General features: G+C 44.0%; 1 protein-coding gene across 4 annotated transcripts in view; it reads left to right on the top strand.

Annotated features, from left to right (window-relative positions):
- The first annotated feature begins 15391 nt into the window (after positions 1-15391).
- The window catches only part of hspbap1 (hspb associated protein 1), a 117775-nt gene continuing 116390 nt past the window's right edge, over positions 15392-16776 (top strand). For 2 of the 4 annotated variants that reach the window (XM_052017113.1, XM_052017103.1), the window contains exon 1: positions 15392-15528. In XM_052017113.1, coding sequence (XP_051873073.1) covers positions 15516-15528 — 13 coding nt within the window. In that variant the 5' untranslated portion in view covers positions 15392-15515. Of the gene's footprint in view, positions 15555-16776 lie in introns of all 4 variants that reach the window. The other 2 variants (XM_052017124.1, XM_052017132.1) reach the window with 2 other exon arrangements.

The raw sequence follows: 16776 nt of genomic DNA, 5'->3' as shown, positions 1-16776 counted from the left end.
AGCAGGAAGGTAGTGCAGGAGTCCCCTGCGGTCATCTCCCTCCAAAACAGACATACTGCTTTGGATACTGTTGGGGTAGATGGTTCATCAGGGGAAGGCAGTAGCCAGGATCATTGACACCGTGAGTGACTCTGCTGCACAGGAGGGCAGGAGAAAGAGTGGCAGAGCTATAGTGCTAGGGGATTCCATAGTAAGGGGAACAGACAGGGGCTTCTGTGGCCGCAAACAGGACTCCCGGTTGGAGTGTTGCCTCCCAGGTGTAAGGGTCAGGGACATATCAGAGCGGCTGCAGGGCATTCTGGAAGGGGAGAGTGAACAGCCAGTTGTCGTGGTGCATGTAGGTACCAATGATGTAGGAAAAAAGTGGGATGAGGTCCTGCAAACTGAATTTAGGGAGCTAGGAGATAGATTAAAAAGTAGGACCTCAAAAGTAATAATCTCAGGACTACTCCCTGTGCCACGTTCTAGTCAGAGTAGGAAGAACAGCAGAGTTAGGATGAATATGTGGATTGACCAGTGGTGCAGGAGGGAGGGTTTCAGTTTCCTCGGGGATTGGAACCAGTTCTGGGGGAGGTGGGACCAGTACAAACTTGGGCAGGACTAGGGTCAATGTCCGAGGGGGATTTTTTGCTAGTGCTGTTGGGGAGGGTTTAAACTAATATGGCAGGGGGGATGGGAATCTATGCAGAAAGACAGAGGGAAGAGTGGAAGACTTTCAAGGAGATTTTTCACAGGGCTCAACAAAAGTATATTCCAGTTAAAAAGAGGGAGGTAGGGAGAGCCAAACTTGGATAACTAAGGAAATAAAAGAAGACATCAAGCTAAAAGCTCATGCATACAATGTCGCCAAGAGTAGTGGGAAACTGGGAGATTGAGAAGACTTTAAAAAGCAACAAAGAACCACTGAGCAAGCAATAAGGAAAGGGAAATAGATTATGAAAGTAAACTAGCACAAAGTATAAAAACAGATAGTACAAGTTATTATAATTATATAAAGCGGAAGAAGGTGGCTAAAGTGAATGCAGGTCCCTTGGACGATGAGAAGGGGAAATGGCCGAGGCCTTGAACGACTACTTTGTGTTGGTCTTCACGGTGGAGGACATGTCTAACATGCCAAAGAGAAATGTTATGGATGCAATGGGAGGTGAGGACCTCGATACAATCGCTGTCGCTAAATAAGTAGTGATGAGCAAACTAGTGGGCCAGGTGGCCTCCTCCTGCTCCTATTTCTTATGTTCTTATGTTTCTCCAACAGTTTGTTTTTTGTTCCAGATTCCAGCATCTGCAGTCTTTTGTGTCTCTGTCTGATCAACATTTTTCCCTCTAACAAGTTGAGTCAACCATTTTATAAGGGTGGTGCTGTAGTACAGCAGGTAGTGCTGTTGCCTCACCGTTCCAGAGACCAGGGCTCTATCCTGACCTTCAGTGCTTCCCGAGCAAAAGAGAGGGTCATTGACTTCAGGAAGGGGGGCAATGGACCTGCTCCTGTTTACATCAATGGTGCTGAAGTCGAGAGGATTGAGAACTTTAAGTTCCTAGGAGTGAGCATCACCAATATCCTGTCCTGGTTCAACCGCATAGATGCCATGGGCAAGAAAGGTCACCAGCACCTCTTCTTCCTCAGGAGTCTAAAGAAGTTTGGCATGTCCCCTTTGACACTCAACAACCTTTATCGATGCACCACAGAAAGCATCCTATCTGGATGCATCACGACTTGGTACGGCAACTGCTCTGTCCAGGACCACAAGAAACTGCAGAGAATTGTGGACACAGCCCAGCACATCACAGAAGCCAGCCTCCCCTCCATGTTTATACCTCTTGCTGCCTCGGTAAAGCAGCCAACATAATCAAAGACCCCACCCACCTGGGACATTTCTCTCTTCTCCCCCCTCCCATCAGCAGAAGATACAAAAGCCTGAAAGCACGTACCACCAGGCTCAAGGACAGCTTCTATCCCACTGTTAAATGACTATTGAACGGTTCCCTCATATGATAAGATGGACTCAACCTCACAATCTACCTCGTTATGACATTGCACCTTATTGTCTATCTGCACTGCACTTTCTCTATAGCTGTGATACTTTGCTCTGTATTCTGTATTGTTTTGCCTTGTACTACCTCAATGCACTGTGTAATGAATTGATCTGTATGAACGGTATTGCCACTGTACTTCGGTACATGTGGCAATAATAAACCAATTCCATTTCCAATTCCTGTGTGAAGCTTTGCACATTCACTCTGTAATTGCGTGGGTTTCTTCTGGATGCTCAAGTTTCCTCCCTCATCCCAAAGTCATGCTGGTAGTTCAATTGGCTGCTGTAAATTATCCTTAATGTCGGCTAATGATGAAAAAGAATCAAAGGGAAGGTTGATGGGCATGTGTGAGAGAATAAAGTAGGAGGATACAGGGAAACAAAGAGAGAGGAATAGGACTAATGGGATTACTCCCCTGAGCATTGACCTATTGGGCTGAATAGGCTCCTCCTATATTGTTATATGTAATGGAAGATGCAACAAAATGGACGTAACATTAATGTGGAATTGTTTTGTATTGAGAAATAATCTGTCACCCCTGTAACAAACCTTTCACTTATTCCTCAATAACTTAATACTAGCTGCAAACTCCACTCGAAAGACAACATTCACTGCCAGTGATGTAGACTTGATGCAGTCTCAGCCGATAATGAACCAACACGCAAAGTGCTGGAGGAACTCAGCTGATCCCTCCATTTCCATTTCCATTTTCCCTGTCCATTCCCCACCATAGCTGCTGCCTGATATCACCACCTCACTTCAACTGCACCCAGCTCTTGCCAGCTCTTGCTCCAACCCTTCTCTCCACTTCTTTCTACTGGCTATCTCCCCTCTATCTTCCGGTCCAGATGAAGGGTCTTGACCCGAAAATGTCGACTGTCCGTTTCCCTCCATACATGCTGCTTGACGCGCTGAGTTCCTCCAGCGTTTTGTGTGCTTCTCCAGATTCCAGCATCTGCAGTCTGTTGTTTCTCGATGATGAACCGTATGGATTGATGCCAGGAGAGCAAAATCTGGATTTGACAAAGGCTCAGAGGAAAAAATCCTTTTGTTGTTGAAACAGCAAAACATAAATCCTAAGAAATTTAAAAAAGGAGAGAAAACAAATTGGTAATTCACAATGAGGATCAGTAACTTCAAAATTCATAAACCATGATCATTATTACTTACTCAACCAAGGACTTCAGGTGAATCCCCTTTATCCAGAGAGTGGAGAGAATGTAAAAATGCAATGACACGAACTTGTAATGAAATGAATTTTAATGACCAGCTAAAGATTATTTTTAAATTGTTCCATCTTTCAGAATCTGGGCCAGCATTTATTGGCCATCCCTAATTGCCCTTGAGACTGTGGTGGTGAGCTGCCTTCTTGAACTGCAGCAGTACTCTGGGTGAGGTGCTCCCATAGTGCTGTTGGGAGTGAGTTTCAGAATTTAGGCACAGTGATGGTGAAGAATTGGCAATTTTTTTTGTGTGTGACTTGGAATCTGTAGGTGGTGATGTTCTCATCTGCCTGCTACCCTTGTCCTTCTTGGTGGTAGAGGTTGAAGGTTTAAGAAGTGCTGTCGAGTCGTCCAAGTAAGTCACTGCACTGCATTTTTTCAATGGTACGTACTGTGGCCACTGTGTGGAGGGAATGAGTAATAACTGAAGGAATGGTAATGAAGTAGGTTGCTGTGTCCTGCATGATGTTGAGTTTCTTGGGAGTTATTAGCATTACATTCATTCAGGCAAATGGAGAGTATTTCAACATGCTCCTGACTTGCGCCTTGTAGGAAAGGTCTTGGAGCGTCAGCAGGTGAAGTTTATAGACACAGTATTTATGTGCCTGGTCCATTTAGGTTTTTAGTCAACAGTGCTCTCCAGACTGTTGATAATGGGGGACGCTGTGATGGTAATGCCATTGTAACTCGGCCTTTTCTCCTTGGAGTGACAGAGGATGAGGGGTGACCTGATAAGAGGTGAAGATGATGAGAGGCATTGATCGTGTGGATATTCAGAGGCTTTTTTTCCAGGGCTGAAATGGTGGCCACAAGAGGACACAGGTTTAAGGTGCTGGGGAGTAGGTACAGAGGAGATGTCAGGGGTAAGCTTTTTACTCAGAGAGTGGTGAGTGCGTGGAATGGGCTGCCGGCAACGGTGGTGGAGGCAGATACGATAGGGTCCTTTAAGAGACCTTTGGATAGGTACATGGAGCTTAGAAAAATAAGAGGGCTATGGGTAAGCCTAGTAATTTCTAAGGTAGTGACATGTTCTGCACAGCTTTGTGGGCCGAAGGGCCTGAATTGTGCTGTAGGTTTTCTATGTTCTATGTTCTATGTATGTCTAAGGTCAGTGGATAGATTCTGTTGAGGGATTGCATGACACTTTGTGGGATGAACATTACTTGTGGCATGCAGCCATGGGCAGCTTCATTTGCTGAGGAATTGCAAATAGAATTGAACATCGGTACTTCTGACGTTATGATGGGAGGAAGATCATTGATGAAGCAGCTGAAGATGGTCAGGCCTAGGACACTGTCCTGGGGAACTCCTACAGTGATGTCCTGGGGCCGTCTTCCTTTGCGCGGATCTGACCCCCTCATGATGTCCATTGACTTCAGATTAACAGGGCTCCTTAATGCCACACTTGGTCAAATGCTGCCTTGGTATCAAAGGCTGGCACTCTCACCTCCAGAAGCAAGCTGGGTAATTGATTAGTATCACAGAATCACAAATAGAAAGAGATCATTCAGCCTTTTGCAGCAGTCAATAAACTGGAATAATCTCACCTTCCAGCTCAAGGTTCGTAGCCCTGCAGGTCTTTGCTCTTCACGTACACGGTCAAGTACGAGGCTAAATCCAAAGCTTTTGCACTGATCGTCCTTTCTCCTACGCAGCTGTGTTCCCTACAACTAAAGCCAGAATTGTCTTCTCTCTTCCGGCAAAGGGTCCCAGACCTGAAACAAATACTGTTTCTCTTTCCATGGATGGTACCTGGCCTGCAGCACTTTTCCGGCATTTTTTGTTTTTATTTCAAATTTTCAACATCTGGAGTTTTTTTTGATTTTCATTGTCTCTCTCTTTTTTGGGAATGGTCTCTTCTTTTTTGGGCTCGCTGGCTAAAAATGTTCTCCTGAATGCAGTTTAGGACTTTTTGCTGCCTATACCTCTAACACTGATTATATCCCACTTAATTTTTGGGTAATTGAAATTCTCCACTATTACTGCCCTGGTGTTTTTATGCTTTTTGGAATTTTTCCGACATATTTTCTTTAGTATCACCTCTGGGCTGTTTGGAGATCTACAAAACACTTCTTCAGCCCTTGGCCTCCTCTACCTATCACCTCTCAGCCTATTACATCTTCTCCCCCTCCCCCACCCACCTACCTTCCCCCCCCCCCTCACCTGAACTCACTGATCCCCTGCCTGTGAGTGCTCCTCCCCCTCCTCCACCTCCTTATTCTGGCTCCTGCCCTCTTCCTTTCCAGTCCTGATGAAGGGTCTCGGCCCGAAAAGTTGACTGTTTATTTCCCTCCATGGATGCTGCCTGACCTGCTGAGTTCCTCCAGCACTTTTAGTGTATTGCTCCAGATTCCAGCATCTGCAGAATCTCTTGTGTCTTTGTTTTGCTTTTGAACACTCATTGCTGCTTTTTGTTGGTTATTTAGTTCAATGCATGTAACTATATTTGATGATCCTTCTAACATATCATTCCTTCAAACAGCTATCATTGTTTCTTCAACCAATACTGCCATGCCCCCAACTCCTTTTTTATATGCCTCCCTTTCTCATTTAAAAACCATTTTACACTGCTAGTTCTGCCCCTCTTTAAGGCATGTTTCAGGGATAGCTATCATACTCCACATGTCTGACAGTGCTTTCACCTCATCTGCCTTGTTCACGAAACACATGCTTCTTTTTCACCTCTTTTCCAACCTTTGCCCTCCAAAATCATTTGCTAGTTTTCTGCCTTGCATTTCTAGCCTTGTTTTTCTCGCTTCTGAATCTATGCACCCCATTCCTCTGCCAAGCACCAGTGAATCTGCCCACGAGGATTTTGTTGACCCTCATCAAGCCTCTACAGGTCCCATCTTCAGCAGGGCGTATCCCACTAACTCAAGTCTTCTCTCCTGCATGAGCTGCAGTCATACAATATGGTATGTGCATGGTGACCATCAAGTGCCTATCTATTTATTAATCCCGTTTACTAATACTTGGTCCATAGACTACTATGATTCAAATGTTCATCCAAATGCTTCTTAAGATTTGTGGAAGTACCTGTCTCTGCCACCTTTTCAGGCAGTGCATTCCAGATTTCAATCATCCTCCTGGTGTAAAAAAATTTCCTCAGATCCCCTCTAAACCTCTTACCCCTTACCATAAACCTATGTGCTCTTGACTGAAAGCCAGTAAAACCCCAGGATTTTCATGAAGAAGACACGCCAGCTGCTTTACTTCATTAGGAGTTTGAGGAGATTTGGCATGTCACCATCACGGGCACCACCCTCCCCGCCATCGAGCATGGCTTCAAGATACAGTGCCTCAAGAAGGCAGCATCTATCATTAAGGACCCTCACCATCCGGGACATGTCCCCTTCATGTTACTACCATCGGGGAGCAGGTTCAGGAGCCTGAAGACCTGCACTCAACATTTCAGGAACAGCTTCTTCCCCTCCGCCGTCAGATTTCTGAACTGTCCATGAACCCATGAACACTACTTCATTATTCCTCTTTTGCACTATTTATTTTTATAACCTATAGTAACTTTTATGTCTTGCACTGTACTGCTGCTGCAAAACAACAAATTTCACGACATATGTCAGTGATAATAAACCTTATTCTAATTCTGATTTAATAACCTTCATCCCAAGGTTTTGAAAGAGGTGCCATTTGAGATGAGTATGCATTGATTGACATAAAGTCATAGAGTCATACAGCACAGAAACAGGCCCTTCGGCCCAACTGGGCAATGCCGACCAAGATGCCCATCTAAGCTAGTCCCATTTGCCCGCATTTGTCCCATATCCCTTCAAACCTTTCCTATCCATGTACCTGTCCAATTACCTTTTCTTTCTTTTTCAATCTTTTTATTAGTTTTCAAATTAATACAGATTAATATATAACATCAATGTTTGTACATGTAATACAAAGAGATCAGGAGAACAATCATGGCATGGATAATCATAGAGAACAATAAAGTATAAAAAAAAACTGAAGATCCAACAATCTCTTGGTGAATGAATATAATATAAAAGAAAGGAAAGAAAAAGATTTATTATAAAATACAGAAGAAAAAAAATCCCCAAAACAATAAGAAAATTTATAAACAATATATCAAACCAAACTAAGCTAAAGAAAAAAAAATCTCAAAAAAAAAACAAACAGAAAAAAAGACTGGACTAAAATTTCTCAGTAGAAACAGAGTAATATTATGTCGTCAACTCTGTTCCTCTAAGTTGAAAGGTTATTATAAGGGGATCTATATCATGTGAAAATATTGAATAAATGGACTCCAAGCTTCCTCAAATTTAAGCGAAGGATCAACAGTCCACTCCTAATTTTTTCCAAGTCTAAACATGATATAGTTGAGAGAACCATTGAAAAGTAGTAAGGGATATTGGATCCTTCCATTTAAGCAAAGTGGATCGTTTGGCCATTAATGTAACAAAGGCAATCATACGGTTAGCGGAGGCAGATAGATGGCCAGATTCTATCCTTGGTAAACCAAAAATTGCAGTGATAGGGTGAGGTTGTAAGTCAATCTTCAATACATTTGAAATAATGTTAAAAATATCTTTCCAATATTTTTCCAAAAGAGGACAGGACCAAAACATATGTGTCAAAGAAACCACATTCGATTTACATCTGTCACATATAAGATTTATATGTTGATAAAAACGAGCTAGCTTATCTTTTGACATATGGGTCCTGTGAACTTACCTTAAAGAATGTCTGGCACACATTGAAGATGCATTAACTAAGTGAAGAATTTTCTTCCAAGTCTCTGTAGGTAAAGATGTCTGGAGTTCACTTTCCCAATCATTCTGAATTTTGTCCAGTGATTCTGAACGAATTTTCATAATTAGATCATAAATTATTGCTATCAAGCCCTTCTGACAGGGATTAAAGCTGAAAATTTTTTCTGTAATTTCAGTTTTGTAAGGTGTGGGAAAAGAGGGTATAGTAGCTTTTAAAAAATTTCTAATCTGCAAATATCAACAAAAGTGTAATCTAGGCAAATTGTATTTGTTAGACAACTCATCAAAGGATGAAAAACAGTTCTCAATGAATAAGTCACAAAAACATACTATTCCCTTCCTTTTCCTTATGGAAAAAGCTGAGTCAACTCTGGATAGACGAAAGAAAAAATTAGATTGAATGGGACTTGATAGATTAAATTTATTCAATCCAAAAAATTTATGAAATTGAAACCATATTCATATTGTATGTTTAACAATTGGGTTGATCATATGTTTACTTAATTTGGTAAGTGCAAAAGAGAGTGGAGCTCCTAAAATAGAAACTAATGAAAATTCGAGTACTGATTGGGACTCAAGGTGTACCCATTTGGGGCGTTGAATTACATCTGAATCTTGTATCCAAAAAGTTAAATATCTAATATTGATTGCCCAATGATATAATCTAAAATTAGGTCAATTACCTTTTAAATGCTGTTAATGTACAAAGAGAAATAAAGGACTGCAGATGCTGGAATCTAGAGGAAAAACACTATGATGTTGGCCTGCTGAGTTCCTCCAGCATCATAGTGTTTTTCATTGTTAATGTACCTGCCTCAACCACTTCCTCTGGCAGCTCATTCCATATACTGCCCCTCAGGTTCCTATTAAATCTCTTCCCTCTCACCTTAAACCTTTGCCCTCTAGTTCATGATTCCCCAACCTGGGGAAAAAGACTGCACATTCACCCTATCTATACTCCTCATGATTTTATACACCTCTATAAGATCACCCCTCATTCTCTTATGCTCCAATGAATAAAGTCGCAATATGCTCAACTTCTCTCCATAACTCAGTCCCTCAAGTCCCGGCAACATCCGCGTAAATCTCCTCTGCACTCTTTCCAACTTAATAACCTCTGTCCTTCAGCAAATTCCAATTATTCTGAAAGTGTTCCCACAGATTGGAAGGTAACAAATGTAATCGCATCACTTAAGAAAGGAGGGAGAGACGAGACTGGGAAATACAGACTAATTAGCCTGACATCTTTAATAAGATAAGATATCTTTATTAGTCACATGTACATTGAAACACACAGTGAAATGCATCTTTTGCGTCGATTATTCTGGGGGCAGCCCGCAAGTGTTGCCACACTTCCGGCGCCAACATAGCATGCCCACAACTTCCTAATCCATATGCCTTTGGAATGTGGGAGGAAACCGGAGCACCCGGAGGAAACCCACGCAGACACGGGGAGAACGTACAAACTCCTTACAGACAGCGGCCAGAATTGAACCCGGGTCGCTGGCGCTGTAATAGCGTTACGTTACTCTAACCGCTACATAGGAGAAATGCCAGAATATATTATCAAGGAAGTGGTAACAGGAAACCTGGAAAATAGCAATAGGATTCGGTAGAGTCTTGAGAATGAGGGGGTTAATGTTGTTCATGATTCTCTTCATCTCCTGTGTTACGGACTCAGTGAAAGTCCCTTTAAGATAGAGAGTGTGTGTGTATGTGTGTGTGGGGCGTGCTTACGTCAATAGAAGATAAAGGACGTAATGACGTTGTTGAAGAAGAAGAAAGAGAGAGAGAGAAGGGAGAGAGACACCAGCCTGCTTGTTTTCTCTATCGATGGATGAGAAACAATAACTGTGTTTGCCACTGAAATCCATGTATGGAAGTTGGAAGTAATCCGGTGGAGTTCACTTTGTTGCGGACCTGTAGAAGGAAACAGGTATTTGTGTGTGGACGACCACGGTTCGGATGCTTTTCGGGGTGAGGAAGTCACTACCGAGTAAACACTGAAGTGTCGTTTGGGTTCCATCATGGAACATTTGGATTTCGTATGTACTCTCTCTATGTTTTTCTACATCTACATCTTATCTTCAGACAACGGTGGTTGTTGAAGAAGCCCTTGCTCATGTTTCACCTTATGGCTTGCGGAACTGAACTTTAAGAACCATTCAGGAACTGGGAGTTTTGGACTTTGTCACACACACACACGACGAGTTTAGTTTGGGGTTAACGTTCGAGGTTTAACATTCTTGAATTCTAACATACTAACATTTTTTTTTTACTTTTATTTTACGTATTACCATAAGTAGTGATTAATAAAATAGTTTTTAACACTAAATCATGCTCAGTGTGTTTCTTTTGTTGCTGGTTCGTGACACCTGTAAGAGTTGAAGCCGGGTGGGGCAATGTGAGCCAACACTGGCTGCCACTCCAATGGTTTGGACTTCTCTGTCACCTACGAATGGAGGCATTCATTGCACATCTGTGATATTTCTGCAGCAGCTGCAGTTTTCTGCAGCATTGTGTATAATGGAGAGCTGATGAGCACCTGTGTGGTCTCCCTGCGTGTACTATTTCACTAAAATCTTGCCAGATAATGTCATGAAAAGTATGACTGAGCCCCATAAAACAGCCTTCCAATTTGAAAAGCAAAATAGTCTTTTCTTGGTAATAGGTTCAGGGCTGTGGTTTGCAGATGACATCAATGACTGCATCATGCCATGTATGCAGTTCAATGATCCTGCAATGTTCCATGGTTCAATAAACAGATGCAGATTCCATGCACATCTGAATGTGATTCAGTGCCATCCAATACATTCATTGCATTTGGAAACCCAAAGGCTCGATAGTCAAATATTTGACCAATTGTTAGTCGTACTCGGTAGTGTAGGGGCAGGCACGGTAGTGTAGCGGTTAGCTTAACGCTTTACAGCGCCAGCGACCCAGGTTCAATTCCCGCACTGTCTGGAAGGAATTTATACGTTCTCCCCATGTGTCTGCGTGGGTTTCCTCCGGGTGCTCCGGTTTCCTCCCACATTCCAAAGACGTAGGGGTTAGGAAGTTGTGGCCATGCTATGTTGGTGCGGGAAGCGTGGCAACACTTGCGGGCTGCTCCCCAGAACACTCTACGCAAGAAGATGCATTTCACTGTGTGTTTCGATGTACATGTGACGAATAAAGATATCTTATGCGGCAGGGCAGAATTCGTGCCATCATTCCTACACAAGGGCTTTCTGCCCCCTCTGTGTATCTTGTAGTATCTATCATTTCCTCGCCCCATTATCCGTGGTCTGTCTCACCTTTAAGCTCTGGAATTCCCTCCCTAAACCACCCCGCCCCCCCCCTTACTTCTTATCATCTTTTGAGTCTTGTAACGTAGAACATAGAACATTACAGCACAGTACAGACCCTTTGGCCCACAATGTTGTGCCGACATTTTATCCTCTTATCTTAAAACAGGTATCAAGTTTTTGTCTGATTACACCAGTTTGAAAATAACTTAGGATATTTTACTAAATTAAAGACACTATACAAATGCAAGTTGTTGTTAGTGTCTATTTTAGGTAAAACTTTGTTGTGACTATGAATGGAGTCACCAGAGAGGCACTGAAGCTGGTGATATAAAAGCCTTTATTCATCACGACAAGCAGGCATTGTCCTGAAGACCCTCTCGGTAGAGTCTCCCAAGCTCAAAGTAGATCAAATTTTATACTCCTAGGAACAAAGTTAACAGCCGGGGATTCAATACAACTTCAGTAGCTAAAATGACATTGCTTACTTCAATATTTTGAGTCTGACAATGTTTCCATTGAGTTACATATCTACAATGGGAAACACCTCTGAATGTTCTTCACCGAGACAAAGTAATTCACACAGATGGTCTAAAAGCTTTCGAGGACAGAGAACTCAGATGCCTAAAGTTAGTGTTGTGAGGGGTGACTCTCTGAGAACACAAACATCCCAACAATTATAGAACATAACACAGTACGGGCCCTTTGGCCCATGATGCTGTGCTGATCTTTTTAAACACCTACTCCCTGATCAACCTAACCCTTCCCTCCTACACAGCCCATAACCCTCCATTTTTCTTACATCATTATGCCTACCTAAGAGTCTTTTAAATGTCCCTATTGTATCAGCCTCTACCACCACCTACTCTAAGATCAATCTAACCATTCCCTCCCACATCCCCCTCCATTTTTCTAACATCCATGTGTCTATCTAAAAGTCTGTTAAATGTCCTTGATGTATCTGCCTCCACAACCTCTGCCAGCAGTGTGTTCCATGCACCCACCACTCTGTGTAAAAAGAGACCTACCTCTGACATCTCCTCTAAATTTTCCTCCACTCACCTTAAACTGATGTCCTCTGGTATTGGCCATTGCCGCCCTGGGGAAAAGGTGCTGGCTGTCCACTGTCTATGCCCCTCATAATCTTATACACCTCTATTAAGTCGCCTCTCATCCTGCATAGCTCCAAAGAGAAAAGCACTAGCTTGCTCAATCTCTCCTCATAAGACACGTCTTCTAATACAGACATCATCCTGGTAAATCTCCTCTGCACCCTTCCTATAATAAGGTGACCAGAACTGAACACAATATTCTAAGCGTGGTCTAACCAGAGTTTTATAGAACTGCAATATTACCTCGCGGCTCTTGAACTCAGTCCCCCGACTAATGAAGGCCAACACAGCATATGCCTTCTTAACCACCTTATCAACTTGCGTGGCAACTTTGAGGGATCTATGGACTTGGGCCCAAGATCCATTTGTTCCTCATCACTGCTGAGAGTCCTGCCATTAACCTTGTATTCTTCCTTCAAGTTCGTTCTTCTGAAGTGTATCACTTCACAATTTCCCAGATTGAACTCCATCTGCCACTTCTCTGCCCAACTCTGCATCCTGTCCATATCCCACTGTAACCTACTACAACCTTCTACACTATCCACAATACCTCCAACCTTCGTGTCATCTGAAAACTTACTAACCCATCCCTCCACTTCCTCATCCAAGTCATTTATAAAAATCACAAAGAGCAGGGGTGCCAGGCTACTACCCTCTGCCTTCTGTGGGCAAGCCAATTCTGAATCCATGCATCCAAGTCTCCATGGATCCCATGCCTCATGACTTTCTGGATGAGCCTACCATGGGGAACCTTGTCAATCGCCTTACTAAAGTCCATATACACTGCATCCACCGCTCTACCTTCATAAATTTGTTATGTCACCTCCTCGAAAAACGCAATTAGGCTCGTAAGGCATGACCTGCCCCTCACAGAGCCATGCTGACTATCCTTAATAGGACTATGCTTCTGTGAATGCTTGTAAATTCTGTCCCTGAGAATCCTCTCCAATAGTTTACCCGCCACTGACGTAAGACTCACTGGCCTATAATTCCCAGGATTATGACTGTTACCTTTCTTGAACAAGGGAACAACATTTTCCATCGTCCAGTCCTTTGGTCCCACTCCTGTGGCCACGAAGGATGCAAACATCATAGTCAATGCCCCAGCAATCTCTTCCCTCACTTCCCATAGTAACCTGGGGTATATCCCGTCTGTCTATGGTGCAAAGTAACTTAGCCAGTGTTGCCTGATTTGATGTAGGCCAATTATCCATTGTCTTAGGTTTGGCTGATGCACAGGCGAACGTCTCACGGTCACTTCACTTTACAAACTACATCTGCTGAGCAGCCAGCCCCCCTGCTGTGGGCCAGCAGCTTGTGCTCTGTAGACAGCACTGTTTGTTTACAAAGCTGTCCTTTTAACTTCAAACTGACTACTGCTTGCAATTTACATTAAGAACTGAAGACCGGTTCTTGTTTGAATTAATGTCTGCTGTATTCATACAATTCTGTAACTTTTGAATCCCTAACACTACATACAATTATATTATTTAAAAGACCTCCCACAGGGTACATAAATTGTGATGTTAAGCATTTAATATTTTGTAGAATATGCTCTCTAATCTGTCAACATATAATGTCTCTTGGCCAATTAGGACTAAGAGCTGTGGATACTCAGTCACTTGATTGCAACCAAGGCCAGGGATGATAGATATCTGGACAAAGGGATTTGGAGGATATGGGGATCAGATGGGAAAGCGGATGAAGCAAAGGATAACCACGATTTTACTGAATAGTGGAGCAGGTTCAAGGGACTGTGTGGTCCACACCTGTTTCAATTTCTTATTGATTTCAGAACCAGTCCTTCTGGTACTTGCATTTACTGTAGCCTCTTGCAGTGGTAACTCCCATCCCTGAATATCTACCACTTCTGTGTGTTTGTTTCATTTATTCATTCATTCATTCACTTTATATTTCCCCACATTATACTCCATCTGCTAACTTCTTGCCCATTCTATTACCTCTCTATATCCCTGTGCAGGTAGAATAAGAACCCACCGATATTACATTGACCCATTGCAGACCTTGGCATGCATGACTACAGATGAGCTTGGCTGCATTCTGAAGCATTCCCACAACTACATGCGAAACATCCTAGATTATACACATGCACTTGGATTTTCTTTCTGTAAAGCTATCTCTCTGTTCCTACCTCGTTATGACCTTGCACCTTATTGTCTACCTGCACTGCACTTTCTCTGTAGCTGGTACACTTTATTCTGCATTGTTATGAATTTACCTTGTACTACCTCGATGCACTGTGTAATGAATTGATCTGTATGAACTGTATGCAACACAAGTTTTTCGTTGTTCCTTAGCACATGTGACAATAATAAACCAATTCCAATTCTAAGATACATCTACATTTTGATTCCGACAATAAAGTTTAAAACCAATTCCCACTATTTATAATGATGGGTCGCTGATCTGAAAAGCGAACTCTGTTTCTCTCTCCACTGATGCTACCTGACCTGCTGAAATTATAAAACACTTTCTCTTCTTATTCCTGATGTTTGACTTAATTTGATTCAGTGCCACAATTAACTACAAACTCCACTTAACAGCAAATGCAGAAAATGCTCAGCGGGTTAGGCACCATCTGTGGAAAGAGAATCAGAATTAATAGTTTCAGGAAAAAAAAACTACTGGAGGAACCCAGCTGGTCAATCAGCATTTTGGAGACTGGGAAAGAGATTAAAAACAAGTTAGTTACTTAAACTGACACATTTTCTCTCTTTTCCAGTTCTTATCAACCTGAAACACTAACCCTGTTTCTCTTTCCACAGATGCTGCCTGACCTGCTGAGGGTTTCCAGCACTGGTTTTGTTTTTATTTCGGATTTCCTACATCTGCAGTTGTCTTTCATTTGCTCTGCCTGGGATTACGTCATGCGCCCAATTGGAGCATGCGCAGAGAACGTTCTTTCCTTCGGTCATTACGTCATGCAGCAAGTCGTCAAAAAAAAACTACGGGCATGCGCAGGATGATGAGGACGCCGATGAGCCGGCAGGCGCATGCGCGGGGTTCAGGCATCCCGCCTCCTTCCAACGACGGCGCAGGCGCGGATCAAGCCCTCACCGTGTGGCGGCCGGACCCTGGAGTTGTGGAGCGGGAGGTCCGGGGATGATGAGTGAAGGTTAGGCCGGGACTGGAGACCTCATGGTAGCAGTGGGGGGACGGGCTGTGTCTCTGTCTGTCACACAGTCGTATGTACGCGCTCTCCTGGGCTGAGGATGTGGTTCAGGTCCAACCTCGCCAGGGGGCAGAGGGAGAGGGGTCCCAGTCCATTATCCCCAATCCCAACCCCAGTCCATCAGCCCCAACCCCAACCCCAGTCCATCAGCCCCAACCCCAACCCCAGTCCATCAGCCCCAACCCCAACCCCAACCCCAGTCCATCAGCCCCAACCCCAGTCCATCAGCCCCAACCCCAGTCCATCAGCCCCAACCCCAACCCCAGTCCATCAGCCCCAACCCCAACCCCAGTCCATCCACCCCAATCCCAACCCCAATCCATCAATCCCAACTCCAGTCCATCAGCCCCAACCCCAGTCCATCAGCTCCAACCCCAGTCCATCAGCTCCAACCCCAACCCCAGTCCATCCACCCCAATCCCAACCCCAATCCATCAATCCCAACCCCAGTCCATAAACTCCAACCCCAATCCCAACCCCGGTCCATCAGCTCCAACCCCAATCCCAGTCCATCAGCCCCAATCCTAGTCCATCAGCCCCAACTCCAGTTCATCAACCCCAATCCCAGTCCATCAACCCCAATCCCAACCCCAGTCCCAGTCCAGCTCTAGTCCCAACCCCAATCCCAGTCCATCAACCCCAATCCCAATCCCAGTCTTGTCAACTGCAGCCCCAACCCCAACCCCAGTCCATCAGCTCCAACCCCAGTCCATCAGCTCCAACCCCAGTCCATCAGCTCCAACCCCAGTCCATCAGCCCCAACCCCAGTCTATCAGCCCCAACCCCAGTTCATCAACCCCAACCCCAGTTCATCAACCCCAACCCCAATCCATCAGCTCTAACCCCAATCCCAGTCCATCAGCCCCAACCTCAATCCAGCCCATCAGCCCCAATCTCAGTCCATTAGCCCCAATCCATCAACCCCAATCCAGTCCATCAGTCCTAATCCCAGTCCAGTCACGGTCCATCAACCCCAATCCCAGTCCATTAATCCCAATCCCAGTGAATCAGTCCATCAGATCCAGTCCTCCAGTCCCAGTCCATGATGGCTGGGCTATGGGAGATGAGAGTACCCCAGCTCATTGTAACAGGCAAGGGGGAGTTGCTCTTCATTTCTTCCCTCAATGGTTCCCATTATCACCTTGGAGACACCAGAGACTGCAGATGCTGGGATCTGGAGCAATGCACAAC

Source organism: Pristis pectinata, chromosome 1 (assembly GCF_009764475.1).
Source record: "Pristis pectinata isolate sPriPec2 chromosome 1, sPriPec2.1.pri, whole genome shotgun sequence".
NCBI lineage: Eukaryota > Metazoa > Chordata > Chondrichthyes > Rhinopristiformes > Pristidae > Pristis > Pristis pectinata.
Note: the sequence above shows the minus strand (reverse complement) of the source record. Positions and strands in the feature narration are given on the sequence as shown.